Source organism: Gouania willdenowi, chromosome 10, assembly GCF_900634775.1.
Source record: "Gouania willdenowi chromosome 10, fGouWil2.1, whole genome shotgun sequence".
NCBI classification, from domain to species: domain Eukaryota; kingdom Metazoa; phylum Chordata; class Actinopteri; order Blenniiformes; family Gobiesocidae; genus Gouania; species Gouania willdenowi.
The window spans coordinates 32,510,303-32,537,299 of NC_041053.1; the positions used below are offsets into that span (position 1 = coordinate 32,510,303).

Below are 26,997 nucleotides of genomic sequence, written 5' to 3' on the forward strand. Positions count from 1 at the left end.
TGACATTACGCTGATATTATTATGACATGATACCTGTCATTATCATGAATAAAGTGTCATAAAGGCTGTCATTAAGTGTCATTCGTTACCCTAACCCAACTCGATCCCTCCATCTAACCCAAAAAATGCCAACATAGCTCCAAAGGTGTCATAATTTAGCAAAAGATGTCATAATTTGGCAAACAACACTTAATGACAGCCTTCATGACACCTACTAATGACAGCATAATGTCAACCTTATGTATAAAACTTCAAGTAAAGTATAACCATAACTTCTTACCGGTGGTAACTGAGGCTGAACGTCTAACCTGGTCAGGACCAGGTTTTGTTCTAGTTAGGATGTGAGCGAGTATAAAGCCCCTCCTCCTGACCAATCAGCTCTCTTAAAAAACTACCTGTCCAATAAAAGGAGGATCACTCTGTGAACACGTCGCTGTGTGGATCTGATCTGATAGCTGACAGGAGAGAGAATATTTAGGCGTCGATGCAATCCTCTCATTTACCGATGACATCATATAGGAAACATATAGATTTATATCTGATGGACTGTCCTACGTAGTCAGTTGATAAAGCCTGCAGGCGTCGGGCACTTTCAAACCGATAAATTAATTAATTAATTCATGTATTCTGTGGTGACACAGAGAGCCTCATTCCTGTAAGATTATATAAAATACAAATATTGTCCACCTTTGACGTTGGCTGATCTGTATGAATGCAGCATCAGAGCCACAGACAAGGTACAGTATGTGCCTTTATAAAGTGAAAATGATCAGTGTCTGTTAATTTAAGCATTAACAGTAATTAATTCCTGCATTCCTTCCTTCCTGCTTTTACTGCAGCAAGTGTTGTTTTTGGTCTGAATTACGGATTTAATTCTTCATATTTTTCAAGAAATATTCCCTAATTTGTGATGCAAGTCTGCACGGTTTCTCTGTTTGTGATTGGTCACAAGAGCGCGCACGTAGCCAGGCTCAAATCCCATGTCTCAAGTGAATGAGTTTATATCCTTTTTTTTTTTTAACTTGTCTGCACATGCTGTCAAAGGTCAACACTACAATAAGTGCAATCATTTTGAGACAGCAATGCATGTTTTGTTATTGCAATGAAATAAATTAATTTATTTTATTGCATAATTGTGACCATCACCCTATGGAAGGGTAAGAAACATTTTATTATAAGGAGGATATAAAAAGGGAGAGTAGTGTTACACCTAGGTGAGGGAGTGGTGGGAGAGGGGAAGGGAGCAGGGAGGAGAGACTCAAGGCAGGAAATATGAGTTTATATCCTACTTCGTATTACAGCTGCTCTCTGGCAGAGAATGTTTGGTTAGGTGAAGCGCGCTAATATAGTATAGATATCCCGGACATACAGTACTTATCCAGCGTCATAGTACAGGCCCTAGGATACTGTTCAGCTGGTGAAAAAGCAGAATAAAAGCAAAAAATGTGTTTAATAAAAAGAGAAAAAAAGCATCAGGCTTACATTGTTGCCTTTACATAAAGATGAGATGCCTTTTATTTGCAGCACTACAGGTTCCCCTTCATAGCACATGATACAGAATGGTTTGTCACTGTCACAAAGAGCCTGTACACAGAAACTGTGGGTGAGCCAAAAAACTCTGAGCTCCTTATGTTCACTTATACAATGAGAAATACACGAACAAGCACAAAGTGCAGCAGCTACAGGAAAAGATATTTACTGCTTCTCTGCATGTTTGGGAACCTGTTTTCATTTTAAAAAAACAAACAATCAAACAAACGTGTATTGTCGGCTATTTATCAGGTTGAAGCTTCAGTGGAAGCAAAGAATGTGATCTGAAAGACATGGACAAAAAGCAATAGTCGAGGGATATACTTATGCAATGTGGTACGTCACATCTTCTTAAATATTATAGATTTTGCTGTCTCAGATATGTAAAAAAAATGGGCACAGTGGTCTCTCCTTTGTCCCACTAATATTTGTCCTCTTTTATCCATTGAGTCATTTGTCTTGTTTTTCCTGTTCACAGCGGATGCGTCCCTCGTTTCCTTCTGTAGTATTATATGTACAAGCTCCTGTAAATACAGAATGTCTGTCTAATAAACACCTGTGTTGCTGTTTTTTATCGTCATTTGAATACGAACACAGATGAAAAGGGGAAATCCTGGTTAGTCCAAGGGTAACATCATTTCAGCTCGTCTTTATTGTAACATTAATGTACAAATGAGCAGCGTTCAGCAGGCTCTGGCAGGTATAACCAGTCTGTTTAGACACAAAAATAGAAAAACAATTTTCACTGTACATATATACAGGGCAGAGGTTTGCCTTCTTGCTATATGTACTGTATATGTAGAGTGCTCGTCAGGTTTAGTATCCATTGTACAGGAAGTGAAGCAGCACCAACAGGAAGCTGAAGGCAGAGCGAGGCATTGGACTGTGAGCTGAGGAGGAGTTTGGGAGACTGTTGAATGGCAGAGTAGAGTGACCCACCAAAAGTTCATTCCCCAAGGCCTGAAAAAAAGACAGGGATGTCAGATTTTTTTAGACACATAGTGATTTTTGAGAATCTGTAGGTTTACTTAGACCAGAGGTTGTCAACCTTTTTTGGATCGTGACCCCATTCTGATATTACAAATGTCCAGCGACTCCAGAGACACTGCTTTTTCGAGAATTCGTTTTTGATCATGTTTATTGAAGTTTGTTACAAATACAGAAATGTATATATTGCATTTTACTAAATTTATATTTGAGAAAGTTTAAGTCATGGATACAGTTATTTGATATTTATTGTGCGTGATGTGTATTTGAAAATTACTGTAATAATAATTCAAACAATTGTAAATGTAGACTTTTAATCCTTTTTTACTTACTTTATTTTTAGTTTTTAACCAATTACTAGACATTCATGCAACTCTATTTCAATTCCAGGCGACCCCACATAGGGTCCCAACCCCAAGATTGAAAAATGCTGATTTAGATGGTATTTCATGCTACAACATTCCAAGCTTTACAGGGGTGATTTTTTAATTTTTATTCTCATATTGAACAAGGAATAATATACCAAAATATATTTGGCAGAAAACCCAAATTAATGCAAATGGAGGCAGAAACCTTGAGTTTTAATTCATTCTGCAGGCGTATTTTTTTATTTTATTTTTTTTATTTCATTATATTCTCTCTCTTTTTTTTATCCCAAATGCAATTGATGTTCACAGTGCATCAGTTCTATAATTATTATTTAAAATATCTTAAAATACATTTCTCAGTAGATATAGCTACCCAATTTCTTTCTTTTTTGTATCAAAATGAGCATAACTTCAACATCTGCAGCACCTGAACCCACTAATGTGTTCACTTAACCACGCAGCGTACTGTAAACTCTGAAACTAAGTCATTGAACAACTTGTCTCACTTCAACAGTAAGAGTTACATGAGTAGAACTTACTTTTCAACCTTCAAGACACAAACTTTCAACACTCTAAGACGGTTCTCCCCTCATTTACACATTTATTTTGAGTAGCTTTAGGATTGACTGCTACTGCACTGAATAATTCAGCATCTACATCTAACTACCTTTAGATATGCAACTTCTTTTGTTTTTAGCTCTCTAGAAACAGTTGTAAGAAAAACACCAGAAGATGCATAAGAGTGAAAAAGACCTTGTAAAACTTTTTTTTTTTTTTTTTTTTGTCAAGAACCATATTCAATTTTGTAAGAAAAGAAAGAAGGACTTACTCAATTGTGTTGATCACATATATATGTATTAATAATTTCCCCAAAACTTAAAACAATCAGAATTTCTTTGTAATCAGTTTCAGTCAAATGAAACTAGATTGAATTAAAATGTAATGTGTTCTTTCAGATTGTTAATTGGGAAAACAGTTCATTGTTGCTTTTTCATATTTTCATAGTTTTTATAGACAGTGTCTGCTCATTCTAAGATATTGTGCCTTAGATAAGGCTGCAGCAGATATTTTTGAGACCCAATTAACTGTTAGAACCTCATTAAATCAGCCGCTGTGTTGCTATTGCCCCACATTACCAGGACTGTATGACAAACTAAGAATAGCTGTGATCAAATTACATTTCACACTAACTAAATTAAATAATCAGAGCAATCCATCACATTTCTAAATCATTCCCTTATGTCGTGGCAACATTACTAATAAGTAGCTAACATTTCGAAACAAAAAAAAACCCAAATATTTCTTTTAAACAGCTACAATTAACGCTCAACCACTTTACTGACTAAATTGAAAAATGTCCATTATATTGCAATGCAACATTGTATTTTACATTTAAAAAAGTACAAGTATTTGAATAAAGTCATATAAACATTTAGAAGATCACACCTGAGTTGGTAATACTGTATCTAGGACGTTCCTCGTAGATTCGGTGGTTTGCTGTGGAGACGTGCTGTTGTTTTCTCTTCTGCTATTGCCAGGTGTGCTTTGCTGGCTCAGTCGAGTCGGCTGTTGTTCTGCATCACTCCCAAACATCATGAAAGCCTGGCCTGAAGTACAAGACACAAGAGTAAAAAGAAAAAAACTTAGCCGCACCATGACTATTGTTCCTATTCATTTATTACTCTGCCAATTAAAGCTGCAGTATGTAGAACCGTGAGACTTGTATAGAAACAACCATGCTCCCCCCTCCCCTCCCTGTTTTGAAAGCTATCGTCCCTTGCCGGTAACCTCATGAACGCACACAACTGTGGAGTCCTGAGCAACTTTTTTTACTAATAGAAATTACTGACAAAAGTAGGGACCTTATCTTGTGTTTTTGGAGACTTTTCTGATGTTTCAGAGACATGAAAGCACATATCACTCTCTGCTGTGAGGACAGTTAGAAGCTCATAGCCGCTCCTCCACCTCCTGATCGCAGCTGCTGAGCAGACAGACACTCCATGTCCATGCAAAAAACTTGAATTTCATATGTTCTCTCCTTCTTGAATTTATTTCTCTTAGGTTTACGACCGATTTATCACTCTCTCTTTGACTCGATATGTGGGGCAGACTGTGCACGGACTGAAAGCGGATCGCACGCAGTCCACCCCATATACCCAGTCAGAGGGACAGCAATGGAGTCCGTTCCGCCCAAGCAAGTTTGTGCCTGTAAATGGTTGCTTCTCCACATCGATTTTCCTTTTTCCGCTTGCTTTCCGTGTAACCACGGCGTTTTATGCCGCAACGGGGACTTCTGCTGGAACGCCCGCTATTACACTTTTAATATCAATGGTACGTGAATGCGCTTGACTTTAGTCGAACAGTCAATAGTAACACCCAAATCAGCTCAGGGAGCACTTTGTTTGTAGAAAGATTGGCTGAAATCCAGCATCACGCTCCTGTATTTCTAAAGCCTAACTATAACGCTGACAGAAGGAGTAGATGTTCACTGTTCAGTCAGAACACTTTGAATTACAATATTCTCATAGATGATTATCAATTTTTGACCAAATGACGCCAAACAAACTTGCATACTGCAGCTTTAAGGATAGAATATTTTCATTGGCGTTTATTTATTTGTTTGTTTCTCTGTTAGCAGGATTACATCAAAAGTGCTACACAGATTTTTACAAAGTTTTCACCAAAGATAGACCTCACCTCATGGAAGATGTGGAGCAGATCCCTCGATCTTTATATTTGACCTGGTTATGTTGGATGGGTTCTTAAATTGCCCCATTGTGTTTCCTCCAGATTGGATCTAGATTGCCCACATGCTATTTCTTTCTTTTAAAGCCTCTAAAGGGTGAATGATCTTGGTGCCATGATCAGGATCACTGATTCCCATAACTGAATATTTGGCAAAGTTGATATCTGGCAAGTGGTGGAGATTTGAGTTCTCTGAGTGCTCCTATTGTAAATGCCATCAGGTCCTGCACAATGTGCATCTGTACATAAATCTGTCTGAGCTTATTCTCAATGTCATCTTAGTATGCTTTCCAAACCCAGATCAAAATGCATTCAATTTCAAGTAAAAAATAACAGTCTACAGTATTAAGAACGATTTTGTGAAACTTGAGGCTACACACACTTGGTACACCGTGGCCGTGCTCTGTCATAAACATTATTCTTTCAATCTGGTGCTAAAAATAAGACCTTGTACTTGCACGGTCTGAATGGGTCAGTAGAGGAGGACTAAACAGAAGACACTCAGTATTCTCTTCGAGTTTCCACACTGCACCTGCTTCTCCACAGCGACCTCATTAGCTCCTAGAGCACTCGCAAAGGCCAAATTACTGTGAGACCTCTCTGTATCTTTACAAGGCTGCGAGCCATGAGAAAAGCTCGGCCGAGGATTCACCTCCATACACATACTCAGCAAACATAACCATTATGTGTACGGAATGTGTGACAGCGACTGAGGTCACTAATAAGGACATCAATTATTCACAAATCAGAGCAGAGGTGAGCAGAGAAAGCTGATGATGTGAAAAGGAGGCAGAGAATTAAACTGGAGACAATAATTTACCAATCAACACCAGTGTTGGTTTGAAAACAGAGAAAATGGCTTGATTCAGAGATGAGTGTTGACTCATGATGTGGGTCAGGTGTAAGTGATGTAGCAGGAGCTACATCACTTACAATCCACCTCAGTGAAAACAATTCATTGAGGTGGATTATTTTCCACTTTTTGGTGGAAGATAACTACAGTTAGAAATATAATATTCACTGAACATGTTCTCAAACTAGATTGTGGGCTCAGAGCACTGCACTAAACATTACAATGTAAATATGTGTTTCTGTACTGTTCCCTCTCTCCATGTCGATGGATTTTTGGGATGCATTTTGTAAAGGAGCTGGATTATCTTTGCTATGGCTAAGACAAGCGGTCAGCCATTAGGGCACCTTTTTGCAAATACTTCAGTTTCTTCCTGAGATCTCTTTATAATAGTTGTGTCCTTCTAGTTTTCCCAAGACACAATTTAGGTAATTTATTACTATAAAACAAGTGTTTTTTGTCTCTAATAAAGCTTGCTATGATATTCAAGAATCCCTTGGTGGAGTCAAGTAAAATTAATGGATGAATAAATGGATGATATATAGTAATTTAGGATGAATTCAGGGAACATCTCAAAATGCAAATTGAGAAAAGTGAAAAGTTGACCATATTTAAGAACAAGTATGGTAATACTGACCCTTTCTACATTCAAAACTGCCTTAATGTGATGTAATAGGCTGATTATTGTTAATTGTGCCTATCAAATGGATCCGTGAATGTCTGAAACAGTGTATCATGGTTTGTTGTATATTCCATAGATTCATAAGGATATTATTGTCTTTTTTGATGACTTTGGTGGTGGTAATATTTTCACTGCCGTTCACCTATCTGTTTGTTTGTTAGCAGGATCATTTCAAAAGTACTCAACCTATTTAAAAGTAGATTTTAACCAAAGATAGACCTTAAGTCATGAAAGATCCCATTAAATATGTGGAGGGGATCCAGATCATTATACTAATTCTTGACCAGTTTGAAAAATAAAAAACATTCCTATAGCTCATCATTGGTGAAATTTCAAAAATGTTTATCTTTTCATTCATATTCTATTCATATGAAATTCAACTCTGTTATGTATGGTTGGTAAATCGGTTCCAAAATTAGCTCACCGAGTTTCATCCAGATCGGATTCAAATTGCGAATTTCAATTCAATTGTCAGAAAAAAATGAAATTATTTCTGAGCCTTTAAAGTGTGAATGATCACAGTATAGATCACTGATCCAGATATCTGACAAAGAGGGGATATTGATCTTGGCTGAGATTTGTGCTGAGTGCTCTTGTTGAACTTGTTTTTGTCAGTGTCTAAAAACAGTAGGACAATACAGTTGTTTGTTTTTTTACAATAACAATGGCAAGTGAACATGGGAGTGTGTACAGGCAGATTAAGTCCTAATAACTGAAGAACACAAAAAAGCCAGCCTAAAAATATCTGTTTATTCAAGTTACAGGTTAAAAAAACATCTGCCTCATCCTAGTGGTCCTATCACTGGAGCTCACCTCATGTCAAACTGGTTTTCACACCTTCTGTCAAAGGTTCCCTCTGCAAATTACCACCATAACAAAGTGCCACTTTAGTGTTTTTCCTCACATTTATCATGCTCTATTTGCAGAGCTATGGCAGCACATTTAAATCCAGAAGATTTCACATGATATGAGGGCATCAGTGCATTGCATTTTCAGCAAATTACCAAAAAGTCAGTAACGAAACTGTCTGTGGCGTGTTTAGAGGATTGGCTATCCATGTTGAATTTTCTCTCCAAAAATGATTACAGTGATTTCTGATGCAAACAGTCAAAACAGTTGTGTGTGGAGTTTCATGTCTCCCCTTGTACATGTATGCGTTGCTCAATGTGTGAAAAAAAGAAGAACATACCGTACTCCAAGTATGAGCTGTGCGTGTTCATTAAATACTACTTGTGATGGCAATAACTCCGGAAAAAATAATTGCACGCTTCTAATTTTCTAACTCCATCAAGGTATTGATACCCTGAAGCCACAGACCAAATTTGGTTATCCTACCTTAAACAGTTTCTGAGAACAGCTGTCCCATTTAACTCGGACGGACGGACGGACGGAGCCCAAACCTATATATACTTTGTGGCGGGGGAATAAAAATACCACTATTCAAAAAGTCTGCTAGCTTCATGCTATGGGAAACCCCATGTATATGCTCATGCTAACATTTGCCACAATTGCCAGTGATTTTTATAACACACTTGTGTATGCCTAAGTTTCACAAACACAATCTTAGGGGTGTTATCAAACAGTACACTTAAACATACTCACAAGCATATGTTTTTTTCAAGCCGAAAATACAAGAACTTAGCTAGTGCAGACCAGTTGGCCATGGGCTTTCAAGATGGTGACTTCCGACTACTACGGCAACAATCAAAACACACAAACTCACCCAGAGTAAAGAATAAACGGAACAAGGGCGTTAACTCCGGAAAAAATAAAAAATAATTGCGCACTTTTCATTTTCAAACTCCATTAAGGTTTTGATACCCTGGTTATCCTAACAGATTCTGAGAAAAGCTGTCCCCTTTAACTCGAACAGACGGACGCATGGACAAATGGAGCCCGAACCTGTATCTCCCTTCCACTTTGTGGCGGGGGATAATAATATAAATATACCTGTAAAACATATACATTATATACCCCACATGACTTATTGTTGTATGTGGCGCTATATTAAAATAGGTTCATTTAGCCTACATTTTTCGGTAACACTGTATTTGAAGTTTTCTACATAAGGCTGACATTACGCTGTCATTATCAGTCATTAGCATGAATATGGTAACATGAATCCCGTCATTAGGTTGTCAGTAAGTGTCGTTGGCTAAATGATGACACCTTTGGGGCTATGTTGCATTTTTTGGCTTAGGTGGCAGGATCTAGTGGGGTTAGGATTAGGGTTAAGGTTAGGGTTTGGTTTAGGTGTTAGGGTAACGAAGGATTAGGGATAAAGAATGACACCTAATGACAGTCTTCGAGGCACCTTATTCATGCTAATGACTGGTGTCATGTGATAATTATGAAAGCGTAATGTCAGCCTTTATGTATGAAACTTCACTTGTTACCAATACTTCTATGTATAATCTTGAATGACATCCAGCTTCCAACTATTTTTCACTGGATAAAGCACAAGTGCCGCCCAATTGAACAGAAGTAATTTCAGTTAATTGGTCTTTTTCATCTAACTTTCTGTCCAAGTGTAGGCTTGGGTCTACAGACAGAACAATTAGGGTTGGAAAATAACTTAAAATAGATAAATTAATACAAAGACATTTTTTATAAAAATAAATTGCCGTAATAAAAAAAATCTTTATTTGCTTTAGAGAGCTTTAGACACTCACTGAGGCAGACATTGTCGGTAAAATATCCCAGAAAATGATCACACTCCTCTCTGCGGCTTCCGCTGGCTGAACAGGAGCACCATGGGGCCACGCTGGATGTGGAGTTGTCAACGTAGTTCGGAGTTATCGTACTTCCTGGAGAGAGACAGCACTGGGCTTTAATCTGTATTAAATATTCATTGGCCTTTGAGTTGTTGCATTGTTATCACTGAGCTTTTTTCTTCTGTAACATTAGTGGACATTACATTTCCTCTACACTCTGACCTCCAGCAAACAAATGATAATAATCTCGTTAGAATGGTGTACGCTCACTCTAATGGCATATGAGCTTATAGAGCGTAGAGAGTAATACGCCTGCTTTTCAGCTTTCAGAAGAGTCTCAAGTGTTGGGATTTGTCCTCTGTGGCTGCTGTTGGTTCTTTCTCCAGTGACGGAGGAATTTTTAGTGCTTTAATAAAGACAAGACAGGAATGGAGATGCCATGTACATGCATTGGATTAGCTTTTTTCCCCAGTGTGTGGAGAAGGGGTGGCTATTGTTTTCCTTGATGCCCTTTCATACAACAGATTAAATTTGAAATTGCATTGAGTTCTTTTGTGTTTCAGTTTGGAGTGGGAGCTTTTTTTAACCTCCATGTACTCTGGATGTTGTAATTTCTCCAGCAGTGAGCATTTGGCGCCTGTGCTCCAATGTTCCTTTCCCCCCTCTCACACAGCAACACAGCAAGTGCCTTTATTCACAGTATTTGCTTTCCTTCTCCTAATTTGGTTCAGTTTTTCCGGCTCTGTCTGACCTCCCAGGTGTGCACCTACCTATCAGGCCTGTGTAGGCAAGTAGACAGGCTCCATAGTTTCCTTGCTTGCAGCCACTGGCAGCAGTTTTTGACGGCTCGCAGTCATAGTGAAATTGAGCCAGGCGTGACCTAAAAAAGAAAACAAAGTGTCTGGAGATTGCCTCAGTATGAATCCCTCTTGTTGTTTGTATATAACACATTTTTCTGAACTTTTTTTTTGGGGGGAATGAATTTCATTTCTACAGGTACAAATGTGTTTTGCAACAGTCGTCTCACAAAATGTGTTGCAAAACTCAAGCAGCGCAGATTCATGCAAGAAAAGAAGTGCATGTGTAGTGGCATATTCAAGAAGTTGTAGCCGCAGAGTTGTGATTGTAAATGATAATTGGCACAAGTAATTAAAAAAAAGAAAGAGTCTATTCGTACGGTTGCCGTAAGGACAACCCCCGGTGCAATTGGTAAGTTTACCGAAGTGCACGTAGGTAGCGCCTTAGGGTTAGGGTTAGGTTATAACTATATTGCAACAATTTTTAGGATTAGGGTTAGGTTTACGGATAGGTTTAGTCTTAGGGTTAGGGTTATCAACTGACCAATGAAGGGTGCTGCTTACGGATAGGAAGTCAGTAAACAGATTCGGCAACCGTACGGATAGCCACTGCCTAAAAAAAAAACATGCCGGTAAATGTTGGATTACAAGTTTGCAGCTGTCATTTTATTTGTGTAAATATCGTTCTACACATTTTTTTTCCTGCAAATTTACATTCAGATCACGCATGTGTGAATATGTTCTTTGGGTTAATTCTTCAGGTTCACATTTTTTTCCATCATTTGTGACATAAAATTAATTTCGTGTGTGTAGATTTTTTATTTTTTTTTAAGCTCACATCACATTCTACAAGCTCTCTCATTTTAACCTTTTTACTTAAAGCTGGTACCCAAAATACATTTTTATTAGATAAAAATCAAAGTGTATGCCTCATTGATTAATGAATCAAATATTGTTTAGTTAAAAAAAGAAAGGAAAAAGGTCAAAATCCTAAACACCCAATTTGTTGACATTTTCACGCATTGCATTGTGGGATGTGAAGTCCCGTAAACAGGTGCATAGAAGTGTTTTTACTTCATTCTTACTGTGATTTTTTGTTTTATTTGTGTTATGCCAAAGCAATTCGCTTGATTACATTTTTGTTCTAGTTTGTTCCTATATTTCCCTCCATATCAGAATGAAGTAAAACCACTCCATCTGATCTATGAAGCCTACAATATGTTTTATCTATAAAAAACTATCAGGGTTGCAGCATTTTGCCTCTATACCATACAGAAGTATATGCAGTAGTGGTTAAGAATGAAAGCACTGGACTGTATTTGTGAAAGTGATCTAAAAAGTAATATATTTCATCTTCCAGATCTAGGATCATTAGTAAAGCCCTCAGAGTGAAATTGGGCTTTGGAAAAATAATGGCCAAAGCTAGAGATAGCAATGAGCGATAACGCTGATCCATCTAGCTCTTTATATGTGCTAAATATTTAATGTGTTATTCCAACAGGCTCTCTGGGGTGTTCTAACCAACACTGGTGGAAAGCTTTAGGGTGAAACAGCGAGCCGTTTTGTTGATTGAGTGGCTGTTTATTTGGTTCTAAAGAGCCAAAGTACTGAAGTACTTGTAAGATATTTCTGACCCAAGAAATGTTGGGTGAGAACTATCTTAACTGAAGGATTTATGGGAATAATTACAGTTTGGACTCATTTAGATTGGGCTACTGTGTGAAAAGATCAGGACCATTAAACAAAACAAAAGTGGTGATTACAGAAATATTAAATCAATAAATTACTGCGGTGATGTGAGAGGCCAAAGTGAGGTTTAATCAAACATCTGTTATTACAAACTGGAGACAAAGACTAGTTAAACTCCATCTTACCTGCACACATAGTCAGCACTGCAGATCCTCATCTGTGTGATGCAGTTTGGTCTTTCTGAGCTCTCGTAAGAGCAGCTGGGCACGATGGTCTGCCGTCGGCGCTCTGCACACGCTGTGTCCGTGCACGGACAGAAGAGCAGCTCGTGCGTGTAATCGGCAGGAACTCGGTCAAAGAATCTACGCAGAGCCTTGTTGCATTTGGGCCGGTTACACAGGCCGGACTTGGCCGTGGGTTTGATGCAAGCTGAGACGTATTCTGTGCGGAGCTTCTGGCACAGGTCGTCTACGTTACAGGCCTTGGCTGCATCCAAGCAGTGGTTCACAGTGTTCATGCTCACATCAGTATCTGAGGATAAAATGGCATTTCACAAACGTGGAAAAAAGTGATGTATGACCTGCTGGGGAAAATGAAGAGTTAACATGCTGCAGTGTAAAAAGATCATCCGATTTATCAGTTACTGTGTCCTTTTCTGATTGAAGAAGAGTTAAGCGTAAATGGAGACCAGTGGTTCTCCAACTTTTTTGACTCAAATACCCCCTTTCTCTAACTTTTGAATGCAAGTGTTCACTTTGACCGACTAACACATTTTGCTCAGAAATCTGTGAGAAAAAAAAACAAAAAAACTATAGAGCATAATGATGGAATGAATGAGTGATAACACACATTTTAAAGATTATCATTTTGTAAATAAGTGGAAAGAAATAGTATTTAATGCCTCCTGTGTAGATTTATTTCTGTAGTTTCTATCATTTCTGGTCATCTCCCTCCTGGTGTGGGACCAAGACTGACCCTTGTATTTTCATTTCATGTTGTAATCAAGTATTCTGTTGTTGTTTGTATGTTCTTTTTTGTTATTCAGTATATTTTGCTCTTATTTTGTGTATTCTTGTTGTCATTTTTGTGTGTGGTTGGTATTGTATAAATAATTCTCTCTCAGTGTGTGTGCTTTTAGTGTCGTTTCGTTGTTTCTCTGTCTCTCTATTTTTAGTGATCTGTATTTTTCTCTCATTTAGTGCATCTTTGTCATCATTAAGAAAAAACATTATAAAACCCCATATTTCTAATGCTTTCATTTGTACATTTTCCTCTTTCTCTCTCTCTCTCTCTCTCGCTCTCTCTCTCAAGTACCGTAGTGCCATTGCGTACCTCCATTTGAGAAACACTGGTCTAGACCTGTACAAAATTAGTCTGCGTAAATTCAATAACGGCTTGGTCAAAGCGAGGCGGTAGTACTTTTCTAAAATTACTGCTAAAAACGTCAATGATTCTCACACATTGTTTTCTGTAATTGAAAAGCTCACAACCCCCCCAGATCAGATAGCCCCTGAATCAATCAATAAGGTCAAACATCGGCACAAACCAGCAAAATAACAAAAAGCTTGCACAGCTTCACCCACATGAGGGATGTTTTTACTGCTAATTTTCAATGTTTTTACTGCTGATTTTAAAGTTCTTGTCAATTTTTAAACTGTGAAATGTTTTCTGTTGCACTTTGTAATTATGTAAAGCACATTGAATTGCTTTGTGTATGAAACTTTAACTTTCACTGCTATGCTGATGATACCCAACTGTATGTATCAATGAAGCCAGGTGAGACAAATCAGCTATCTAAACTTGAGGCCTGTCTAAAGGACATTAGGGCCTGGATGGACCAAAACTTTCTTCTTCTTAACTCAGACAAGACTGAGGTTATTGTACTGGGCCCACGACACCTTAGAGAAACCTATGCTAGCCTAACTGCCCTAGATGGCATTACTCTGGCACGAAGCACAACTGTTAGAAACCTTGGGGTTCTATTTGATCAGGATTTATCCTTCAACTCTCACATAAAACAAACTTCAAGAACTGCCTTCTTTCATCTCCGTAACATTGCTAAAATCAGATCTATCCTGTCTCAGAGCGACGCCGAAAAGCTAGTCCATGCTTTTGTTACCTCTCGACTGGATTATTGTAATTCTCTTTTAGCAGGCTGCCCGAGCAAGTCGCTTAAGACACTTCAGCTGGTTCAAAATGCTGCAGCACGTGTACTGACTAAAACTAGGAGAAGAGATCACATTACTCCTGTATTAGCCTCTCTGCATTGGCTTCCCATAAAATATAGAATAGAATTCAAGATTCTTCTTCTCACTTATAAAGCCCTAAATGGACAGGCACTATTCTATCTCAAGGAGCTTGTAGTGCCATACAATCCCCCCAGAACACTACGCTCTCAAAATGCTGGCCTACTCGTTGTTCCATTTGTCTCTAGAAGTAGTATAGGAGGAAGAGCTTTCAGTTATCAAGCCCCACTTCTCTGGAACCATCTACCAACCACGGTTCGGGGGGCAGACACCCTCTCTACCTTTAAGGTTAGGCTCAAAACATTCCTCTTTGGTAAAGCTTTTAGTTAGGAACCAGCTCATAGCTCATAGTTAAGATGCAATAGGCATAGACTGCCGGGGGGGTCTGGCATGCTCGGTTGGAGAGAGGTTGGAGAGGGCATTAAGAGAGAGGTCATTTAGGTTAGAGAGGGACCGGAGAGGGTCCCATTCCTCTCTCTAACACTCCCTCTATGTCTGCTTCTTCCCTTGTGTGTTTGCTCCTGTACTCCTTCTGGCTTTTGTCTTGCAGGTCCATGGGATCCTCAGTGTGGAGTTACAGAGTCTCAGCGGCTCTGTCTCCACCCTTTCCTCTGCACACACCCAACACAGCATAACGTGGATGGCTGTTCATCATAGGAATGGGATCCACACAAAGTTCCTGCTGCTTAACAGAAGGTTTTCCTTGCCGCCATGATGAATTCATGTTGGGTGTGGGATACATATGTATGTGTATATACGTATATATGCATGTGTGTATCCATAAAATGAAGAGTCCGTCCTTAAGACTGCTCTACTGTAAAGTGTCTTGAGATACCATTGGTTATGATTTGGCGCTATACAAATAAAAGATTGATTGATTGATTGATTGAAATAAATATGTGTTCTTGTAAAAAAATCTAATGTATTAATAAATGTGGCCCAAAGACATCAAAATAAATACTCATGTTTAAATGACCTGTGATGCATAGTTTCCTTTTGTTAAAAATAAACTTTTGGATACACACTGAATGGAAAACAACAGTTAGACTTAAAGACTAATGACTCAACCTATTGATCATGGTTTTATAATGATAACAGGTATCAGACAACCGTCGTAATATTTGACTCGCAAATAAAGAAGAAATCAACTTTGGTTTTTTTTTCTTTTGGGGCCCCAAACCGAAAATCGGGCTCTGAGCGTCGATGTGTACACATCTATAGATTATACCTACCAAATTTCAGCCTGATCCGTTCACAAATAACAGAGGAGTAGCAATTTGAACGAGTGTACACAACAAGAACAAGAACAAGAAAAAGAACAAAGTGAGTAGTGTTTTGTTTTGGTAAGTGATTGTTCAAATGAAATATTTGGCATTTGATTTAGATTTAAGATTGTGTTGTAAAGTTGAGTTTTATTTTGCCGGTTTCTTAATACATTTATAGGATTTAATGAGATTGAAAATTAACCATACAAAAATGCATAAAAATTAAAATGCAATTAAAACAATAATGGCTCCAAATTAGCAATGCTGCATTTCAAACAACTTCCTGTGGGACTTAGTTATGAAATATAATTGATTTAATGTTTATTTTTTTTTGGATGTTACACAAATAGCTCAGTGATAATTGTTGCCATACACACTTAGCCACAACTAAAACTCCACTTACGCTTTCCCAACAAGACCCCTCGCTATTTAATAGTTTGCATATATTACTGAGGACATATTATATTTACACAGAATGGAAGAGTTCCTTATTGGATTCTCAAAATGTATAATGTAGGTCCACATATGTGAACCTGATTACCCATGTCTGGGTTACTGTTATTCCTTTATCAGACTGACATCCTGTTCTAGTTAAACACTTGGAGTGAAACGGAATAGTGTCCTGAATAAATGGTTTTTATGTCGGTGTAAAAACAGATTTCACCCTTAATAAACAGCAACTGATTTTCAGAAACTTAAAAAGGGCTTCTAAGAATTTTAAATATATTATTTCTAAATTCTGGAGCATAAAATACATTGTTATCAAATAGTTTGCTTAATGTTAGGCTCATTTTGGGGAAATGGAATAAAAAGTGTTTGGATGCCTTTATGCAGAGTGGCATTTATGGAATATCACCCTATGTTTCCTGGTACATTATGTGCTGCTACAGATGACTGTTTGGGCACAAGCTCTTGTTGTTAAACCAAATGGTTTAAATAGTGGACAGGAAAATGAGGGTAAACAAAATTACCAGCTGTAATGGAAGCCAGACGGACATAGTCATAATCCCGCTGAACTGTTTCGTAAGGGTAACTCTCCACCAAGTTGAGGCCTGAAAGAAAAAAAACAACGCTTAAATATTGTAAGTAGAATAATTATCTTGTATCAAATAGACTATAGATAGACCAGGGGTGTCAAACTCATTTTAATTTAGGGGCCAAATACACAGCAGTTTGATCTCAACTGGGCCACAGATTTTAATGTGAGAAAACGAGCAATTTCAACATTATTGTGCCCTAGTTTGCACTTGTACGTATACATAAAATACAACATATTTAAGAAACCAACAATATGTAAGTAAAGAACGACAGATATCAGTCCCAACAGGATCTTCATATTTAATTAAGGGAAATATTATGTAATAATTTGAAGTAATTTGAAGGATTTTGTAGAGTTTCTTCAACTGTTTAACATTAAATATGACTGCTACCATGCAATATAAGGACCAGGAAAACTGTGAGCCCCTGCAAATATTGTTTAATTTAATTTACACATTGATTCATGTTTTCATTTTTACTTTCTGCTGCGGGCTGAGTTGGATGCTCCAAAGGGCCAGATTTGGCCCCTGGACCATGAGTTTGACACATGTGCTGTAGACTTTAAAAATGGATACCAAATTGTCATTTTAATCCAGCCACTAGAATCCAGTGGACTTCATTAGAATTCTACCACACATTGTCAACCCTTTATGCATTTGTCAAAAAAGTTGTTTTGCTTTAATCAACAACAGCCTCAGGTTGCAGACTTAATAAGATGTAAATCACAATGACAGACCATGAATGATGGACTGGTGCAGGCTCCAGTAGATGCTCAGGCAGTTCTTCTCCCTCTTCATTCCTCGTTTACACTGGCATCCATGTAAGGGGCTGGACAGAAGGGCTGACACCGCGTTGGCACACTGGCTCCTGGCCCCGGGGCCCAGCTTCATGCTGCCGTTTCCCGCCACACACTGACGTAGCGTTCTCAGACGTGGACTGCACGTCTCATCACTGGAGCACGAGTCGCCCGCCACCAGGCAGTCCCTGCTGGCCAGTATAACCTCTAACAGAGCTGCATACAAGGAAATGAAAGCACAACACACGACAGATAAGGGGTTTTGTAGCAAGATAAAATGGAAATATAGGGATTAGGGAGATTACACTTAAAAGTCAGATCAAATGCCAGGGTAGTAAACAGAGGAACACTTTGAGTAAAAGAGGACAGTTATAAGTAAATGTGGAGCGTGGAATAATTCAAACCAACAGGAGATGTTGTAAAAACATTTCAGTGCAGGTGATGAATTACAACTAGTGCAATACAATATAATACAAAAACCTCATTCATTGTCAATCTGGTAAAACTGTCGTCAAGCTTAATTTGCCTTTACCAAAGAAAATTTCTCTTTGTATACATTTTTGTAAACAATTTCCTCCTGTTAGGGGCCCCCAGCACTGTGATTGTGAACACCTATGGTGTTATGTTGACCCCTAAGTTGTGTTCCAATCCATGGGGGGGCTTTTCTGTGGTTATTTTCTTTTTTTAATCGGTACCGTCATAATAACTGTCGCACACTTGGATACAAAAGGGACTTCCAAGTGTGTTGGTTGTCTCTTTTTAATCTGCATAACCGAGAAACAAATACATCAGCTGCACCATCTCTTCACTACAGGCAATTTTCTCGGATGCTCCCGTCTTCACCCGAGGACCCCGAGGACCCCTGTCGCTACTTAGCTGCCCCCGATGTTGCCTGTGTGCATTATCCACTTGATAACCGTAATCACCATCCAATATAAACAACGTAGTTCAACCGCTAGCTTGTAGCGGTTGAAGCACGCACATGACGTTGCTCATCATGTGTATAACTCGCACCGAATCATTCTACATGCGCGCAAATGGAATAGTGTTGGGTTGTAGCGTGTTCGGGCTTAAAGAGACATCGGCTTCATTTGTGTCGGATGGGTTTGGACCGTTTTCTGTTGGGCTTAGGTCTTCTTTTTTCAGCTCAATTAAAGCTCTACTGTGTCCATCCTCTGCTTTGTAACCCATAATCACTGTCCAATATAAACAGTATGTTTCATAATCTAAACTCTCACGTTCATCATGACCCTTCACCAATTCAACAAATAACTTTTGGTTTTAAAGTATATATATATATTTTTTTTAAAACTTTTTTAAACTAGCTTTAATTCACAAAATTTGGCCGTCAAAGGTTTATGAATTTCCAAATTTTCCGGGTGTCAGCGCACCAAGTGATCCCCCTACGCTGTGAAAAATTGTTGGTGAGAACCCTGAGACACAAGTACTGTATCTTGAAAGACAGTTATTCGTGTGTGCAAATGGATGATTAAAAGGAGCTGCTTTGTAAAATTGAAAAACACCACCAAAAACTGCAGTGAACTATAGAAAGAATAGTTAATACAGTTGATTGGAAACAATGAACATGTACATTTGTGCTATAGATTTGACATTTGTATTTTAAAGCATGTTCACTTAACATATTCAATGTCTAAAACAAAGAGAAAATCCTTTAACACAAAAATGACATTAAAACAGTCTGTTGAGTGGTAATAACCTGCTGACCCAAATGCATCCTCAACATCTGGAAGTTTTTCTTTTCTATTTTAAATCATTTAAAATATAAAATTAATTTAAATGCACTTCAATTAAATGCATGTGTGGATATTATTAATATGACATATTCACAAACCAACTTGTTTTCATTAATGCAGTCGATTCTTAGAAATGTCTAAATTTCTATTCCTTGTTATTCTGAAATCATATTCCTCAGCACGGTCAGTAGCAGATCCCACGATTCAAATATTATAATTTCATAATGTATTTTAAATTGTCGGATCAAATCACCATTTTCCATTTCATGGTGTTTTCTTTTGCTTCCATTACAGGTAAATATTTATCTCGTGCTTTGTACTCATGGACAGAATCTAAAACACAAACGCATGCTAAAATCAAATATTGGCTTTTTTTCTGACAGCACGACAATATCTCTAAGAAATGCCACCATTCGTGAACCGTGGGTAGGTAAGAAAGTCTTTGCCTAGAAAAATAAATGGACATTCAAAACTCATGGACAGAATATTGCGCTTTCCTTCTGCAGCCGTGCATCAAAGTGTCGTAAATCAAGAATGCAAATAAGTTGCTTGACTTGACATTTCCAATAAGCCAGTCTCGATGTACCAGTTGGTTTAGCCAATAAACCCTGTCAGTAATCAATGTCTTCAGAGGCTCAGTTAAGTCCTTGGTTTCCCTGCTACATAAATCACTGGAAAATTAGCTGATCAATTACCCTTGTGTGCTGACTTAATTATGTCCACTTGAAGAGAGATATAATGCAGAAGGAAGCTTCATGAAGTCAGTGTGTTTACAGTCACTCATGGAAAGATGTGAAGCTGTAACATAGAAATACATTATGGGATTGATGTAAATATTTGTTTAGCTTTAAAATTACATCATTATTTAATTACTAAATAAATGAAATGTGATGGGAACTAATAGAGTTTGTCTAACTACAACATTGTGATAAAAGTTGAAGGTTTGCTATTAAAGTGAAATCTAAGGAAGCAGAATAGGGCAAATTCACCATATATGACAACAATCTCCATTAAAACTGGAACTTATCTGTTTCCTCAATAGATGGACTGACTGCTCCACCTCTTCCAAACTTGATTGTTTTTTTTTTTCCTTCTGAATAGATTACATTTTTAGTAAATCTTTTTGTTAATAAACCCATCTTTGAAGTATAGCTTAACGCATTCATCGATACACAGATTTTTGTAGACGGAATTGTCCCTCGTCAGCTTCCGTAGATTTGACTTTATTCATTTGAGTTCATTTTCGAAATTTATACTTTAATCTCGACATTAAATTTCAACTTTATTCTTGAAATTTCAACTTTTAAACTCAACATTTTGACTTTATTCTTGACTAAAATAATTTTCTTGATCAAAATTGACCCTAATCTGCTTCTGTAGAGCAGTGATGAATGTAGGCACTGTTTCTTTTTAAGGGCTTCATTATTATTGTTCACACTCATTTTACCACTGTGACCTTTTCAAAAAGGTTTTTTTGTTCTATTGCAAGAAACGTTAGTCACTTTGATTTCATTTTAATCTTTTTGTTCTTTTTTTTTTTTACAATACCCAATGAAAAGGAAGTAGTTATAATAGAAGAGAAAATAATAAAATAGAATCACTATTGTCATTGTAAAACAATTTACAATGAAATTAAAATACCATCCCATCACGGCATCATTCATAAAAACAGCAACAACAATGTTGAGAATTTGTTCCAAATTTATAAGTCACTGATCTTCAGTCGAAAATAGTTTCAAATATAATGATTTTGAAGTGGGATGGACAGACATTTTTAACACTAATTTGGTAGAAAAGTCTTTAGAATTAAATGTTTTCTCCTGGATCCATTTTCATTTTCTGCCCCATGTGTCCACATGTAATTCATTTATCTTACGACTTTCCTATTGGGTCATGGGGGTCTGCTGATGTCTTTCTCCAGCTTTTAAAAGGCGCGAGGTGGATCTTCTTACTTTATTTCTTGGCAGACGTACCAATCACTACAGCAGTTTGCTGCTTGTGTCCAGATTTAGTTTTAAATTATTAAGATAACTTGATAATAACAAGGTCCACTTTGATATTATCTCATTCTCAAATAACCATTTTTTACAGTTTACTACAGTTTGACAGAATTCCCAGTCATTCACTACCAGCTGCAGCCCATGTTGGATATATCAGAAATCAAATGACAGTAAATATTTTTATTTTTAACCGAAAAGGTACTATTATCTACAATATAATAATTCTATAGGATTTGTTATTTGAAACGTAAACATTTTATCAAACCTTTCGTTAAACCTCCAATATTATTGACGTAGAACCCAGAAACAAGTGTCCTCTTCTTTTGGAAATCCAAATATGGTCACTTCATTTACGCATCTAGCATTAGGACACCCACGGCATCACATAATGGCGGTAAAACAGTGATTAAAATCATTTTAATGCCAAAAACAATATACAATACTTACTATGTTCACAAATTAATTACTGCTGTTAAGCCTGTATAACTGAGTACAGTAATGCAGGCTTTATCTATGTTCCTTCCTTCAGATTTTAAATTAGCTGCTTTTATGAATTTCAAATTAATTTAAAATGCTTTTTGTCGTGTTTTTAAAGCCTTACGTGAATCACTTTGAATGCCTTGTTGCTGAAATATGCTACATAAAAAAGGGAGTTTTTTCTTCCCACTGTCGCTAAATGCTTGTTCATGTGAATCTTGTTGGGTTCTTTCTTTCTTACTATGGACTCTATTTTTTCTTAAGCACTTCAAGAGGACTTTGTTTGCGCTATATTAATAAAGTTGAATTGAATTGAATTAGATAACGTTGCCTTGCTTTGTTTGGCTAATCAAAAATTGCCATTCAGAATAATCATAGCTTTAATCACACAAACATCATTGCTCCTATTCTAATTTTTCTGAATTTTCAACTGAGAAAAGCAGAGTTCAGATGAAGGGGAACCCGTCTTTTAAAGTTTTTTTTATATTAACTTTTATTAACTGGCCTGATCAGTAATCTGGGGGCCCACCCACAATCAAAATCCTGGTGCTGCAACTGTATTAGGACAACCTCCATACTCCACTAATAGCTGAATGTAAAACATGTAACACCTCTATTGTACAATGTGTACGTCACACATGAGGTCAATATGAATTTGCTTTAATAGTCCTTGTGTGCTGTCGGTGAATTGAAAGTTGACCTCATCCTTAATTTCATTACCACTTTGTGTTCCTGTAAATGAGTTCATTATTTGTTTCTCTTGGTAAGATCCTTGTGTTTCTTTTCTAATAAACTCGTCAAACTTTGAACGGTTTCTAATGAGAAAATGTGTCAATATGACTCATAAAGAGGAGGGAACATTTCACAATAACACTGCAGTAATAACAGATACATGGGTCCATTAAACTCAATCAAAAAGACAGTTCTCCAGGCATTGACTTGGTCACCTCATAGGTAAGCTGTAATCTAAGTGTCGTGATGTATAATGTTTTATTCTCAGTAATTGCAGGCTTAAAGGCTTGATGGAAGCAAATTTCACATTTTCCATAAATCACGATGCATTTCATTTTTTCGCTGTCTCCAATAACTCTCTGATTCAGACGCCTATGTTATTTTAGCTTTTGATAAATTTGATACAATTCCGCTTCATTTCAAGTCTATGGAGAACCGAAGCAGGGTTACAGTTTGATGTTGCAGATTAAAGTGCACACAAAAAATTGTCACAAATGAAATGGCTGATGTTGACAGTATTCGACTGAACAATAGCATTTTCAGATTTCAGTGTTTTAAGTTTCTAATTTATTTAGAGGTTACCTTTTATTATTTTCTAACAAAAAAAAAAAAAAAACAGTGTAATACTACTACTTTTTAAAATCTGTATATATTTGTATGTTTTATGATGTACTGCCATGGTTGCTTGACCCTGACTGTCCTGTGTGCTTATTGAGTTGCACTCGTAAGCATTTTAGGAATTCTATTTTTATATCTGTGTTATTTATTTGTCTTACTGAGGACTCCAGATGCAAATTAGCTGCTAGCTAACTCTGCTGCATTGTACATTGTACCTCAGTCTAATAAACAATAAACTAACTCCTAACTAACAAAACACACCATCTCCTCCTAATTTATCAAAACAATGACTTGATCTGATTCTCTAAACCTACCATGAAAACCTAATGTTTGACAAAACGCCACAAATTTCTCTTTGCGTTTAATTTAATTTTTTTTTGCTATCACACACAAAGTCCTGACTGGAGCTCAATTAGGTCAGTGTTTCTCAAATGGTGTATGTGTAACCCTAGGGGTACTTGATGGCACTACAGGGGGTACTTAAGAAAAAATAACAAATAAAGTGTCAGTCTTGGTCCCACCCCAGGCGTGAGATGACTGGAAATGATAAAAACTATAGAAATAAATCTATTCGGGAGCCACTAAATCAGTGTTTTTCAACCTTGGGGGCGGGACCTAATGTGGGGTTGGCTAGAGTTTAAATGGGGTCGCCTGAAATTTTTGAAAAATGTAAAAACTTTTAAAATTTCTAAATTATTATTCTTTTTTTTATTATTATTAATAAAGCAACACAATCTTAAACAACTGTTTTCTATACTTTGACTTTGTGAAATATAAATCTACTTAAAATAAAATGCAGTAAAAAAAAAAAAAAAGTAATATGCTGTATATATCTGAGCTCAAACATGATCAAAAATGAATTCTAGAAAACGTGATTGGAGTCACCAGAAATTCTTGAGATCAAATAGGGGGTTACAATCCAAAAAAGGTCAGGAACCACTGCACTAAATACTGTTTCTTTCCACTATTAAAAAAAGGAGATTTTTTAAAATGTGTGTTATCACTTGTTAATTCCGTCATTATGCTCCACAGTTGTTTTTAATGGTTTTCTAAGCAAAATGTAGTCAGACAAAGGGGGTACTTGGATTCAGGAATAAGAGAAAGGGGGACTTGAGCCAAAAATGTTTCAGAACCACTGCCTTAGGTTGCATGATAGAGCTACAAAGATCAGCTATGCTAAGTGAGCATATAGCATAGATGCACATTGAATACCAATCTAGGCTGTGTGGAGATTTGATGACTTGAAACAATTCCTATTTACTTTGTGTACAGGTGCATTATTCTGATTGAGTGACCTATGCTATTAAAAACAATGTTTCAATGGGTGTACAAGGGCAAAATGAAAGCTAAACTCAGGTAGGTTCAACACTAGCATAAGGTTTCCCAGCAGAAAAGCCCTCAACCCATAATGCATTTAGCCATTGGTGGGCAGAGCATCAGACTCAAAAACGACACAACTAAGGAAGATTATTTTACTGCTAGGGTGTTCCCATGAGAGCTAAAGTGTGGAGTAGTGTTGCTTTTGTATTGATTCAATACTTGCACTGTTTGTAAAGTCTGAGAAAAATCCTCAAGTTTCTTTGAAGATGTCAAAAACATATGTTGCACTCGTGTAATTCAACCTCACTTACAAAGACGTCACCTTATCACTAAGCAGTCAATGCGGTGTCTTGCTTCCCTTTGTTTGTGTTATGACTGGAACCTAATGAGCAACACACGTCCACCATGTGGGTGTTCTGACTCCTCCTGAACCACTGTAGTACATTACAGTAGCTATTCTAGAGGGGGGAAAATATGTCTGTTTTATAAGACATTGATGGAAGTACTCTGAAAGAAATAAAATATTGCATTTAATATAGAATTTCTTCTACTACTAAATGATTGGACTCAAATTGACTGGCATATTACAGTTACACACTTATTCCCAAACTTGTGGAAACATTTGGAACAGTTGTGCCTGAACTTTTATTTTACAAAAACGTGTATCTTTGACCTGTTTATTATTAACACCAAACTTGCTTCAGTTGATGTCCATACATTAGTTCAATTATTTCTGCCTTTGGAGCCTTCTCTATTGAGAAATGGCTTTATATTTGATGTGAATATCTGGGTTTTTTAAGGTTTCTGTATTTAAAACATCATGTTGAAGTTTTTAAGAGCATTATCTTTTATAGGTATGTGATTTTTGGAGAAAAGAGGCTGGCGGTTAACAGGTTAAAGAAATTCAATTCAATTCAACTTTATTTATATACAATATAATTACAAAGAGCTATCAAAATATAAAATTCGTAATAAAAAGTAAAAAACCCAACAAATCCACAGAAACAAGCATAAGCAACAGTGGGAAGAAAAAAACTCCTTTCTAACAGTTTTTTTTAACAAGAACAAAATCTCCAGCAGAACCAGGTCAAGAGGTGGCAGCCATCTGCCTCGACTGGTTGGGGTGTAAATGGTGTGTAAGCAGTGTGAGCAGTGCGATAGGTATACAACGTATACAACAAAATAAAACATTATATTTAAAATAACATTTTTATGTCATCAGACTAACATCACAGCCAGGGGGTGTGATTTTAGTGGGGCGTGCAAAAATGTGGAAAGGGAGCGATACATCTTTGAGCAGTCATGCATTCAGGGATCTCCACAAGCGCAGGCGGCAGGGGGAATCACCTACTACTCTCTTTCTGGCCGCCTTCTACTCTAAAACATGTTCATAAATTATTGCGTACCCCTTTCGCACCGAAAGAATCATTAAAATCCATGAAAGATTTAAGTTTTTCACACTCTCGCGAGAGTTCATCACACGCACCACCAAGCAGCTAGCCTGGAAAAGCCACACCCACTTCCTTCCTTGTTATGAGGAAGTGGGTTTGGTGATGCCGCCATTTCCTGAGCCGAACAGGAAAAAACGTAATATCCCGTGCGCCAAGCAGTGTCAAAACAAAAATGGCGGCCGACATGGAAAAGATGTTCGAAACCACAACAAGAAGAGACTTTAAAACTGTAAGTGTGTACCGTACTACACGCTGTTTTCGAGAAAAATAACTATGCTTGTCGCGCTACTGTGGCCAGGTCCGCTCATCGTTTGATTGGTTGCTCTGCTCGTGTTTGTCCCGCCCCGCTCAGCCACTATAACTCAAACACCAGTATGATTAATACAAGAAGATTAGGATGAATTCCAGGCTACCAAGCAGCAGCTTTACACCCCTCTCCCATAAGCCATCATTAGCATAAACCCGACCCTGCTGCTGAAGCACACCAAACTTCCGCGGCCTCCAGTGGGTGCAATTCGGTCCCTAGCCAAAAACAAACCACATATTTGGACTCGGGGGAATAAAATACGTCTGTTGGTGCTACAGTTGTCATAAAATGAGCACCACGATTGTGTGTTTTGCCCCTAGAGGGCGCAGTACGAGTCAAAGCCTTCTACTTTTTTTTTTTTTAGCCTACTACTTTTTTTTGCCGGACATCACTGGGTATTCAAGGCAACTTGGATTTTGGAATTTTCCAACCTCCTATTTGAAAAAGTGTAAAAACACCCCAACCTTCTTCGTAAATACTGTATTATCTTAGCCAGCCATGCTTTTGAGATATTTCGACGTGATGTGTCTGGAACTCTGGAATTTATGCATCATCAGCTGTGAACTTTAGGGCAGTGCAAATTGCACCTCTAGTTGGTGCAAATCTGGTAAAAAAAAAAAAACAACAACAA

General features: G+C 37.4%; 1 protein-coding gene across 1 annotated transcript in view; it reads right to left on the reverse strand.

The window, feature by feature from the left end:
- Positions 1–1,772: 1,772 nt before the first annotated feature.
- gfra4b (GDNF family receptor alpha 4b) overlaps positions 1,773–26,997 on the reverse strand; it is a 58,994-nt gene continuing 33,769 nt past the window's right edge. The window contains exons 2-8 of the mRNA XM_028459852.1: positions 17,648–17,923; positions 16,845–16,925; positions 12,548–12,893; positions 10,647–10,756; positions 9,835–9,969; positions 4,332–4,492; positions 1,773–2,490 (exon numbers count right to left, since the gene is read on the reverse strand). Of these exons, the coding sequence (XP_028315653.1) occupies positions 2,347–2,490; positions 4,332–4,492; positions 9,835–9,969; positions 10,647–10,756; positions 12,548–12,893; positions 16,845–16,925; positions 17,648–17,923 (1,253 nt within the window). The 3' untranslated portion in view covers positions 1,773–2,346. The remainder of the gene's footprint in view (positions 2,491–4,331; positions 4,493–9,834; positions 9,970–10,646; positions 10,757–12,547; positions 12,894–16,844; positions 16,926–17,647; positions 17,924–26,997) is intronic.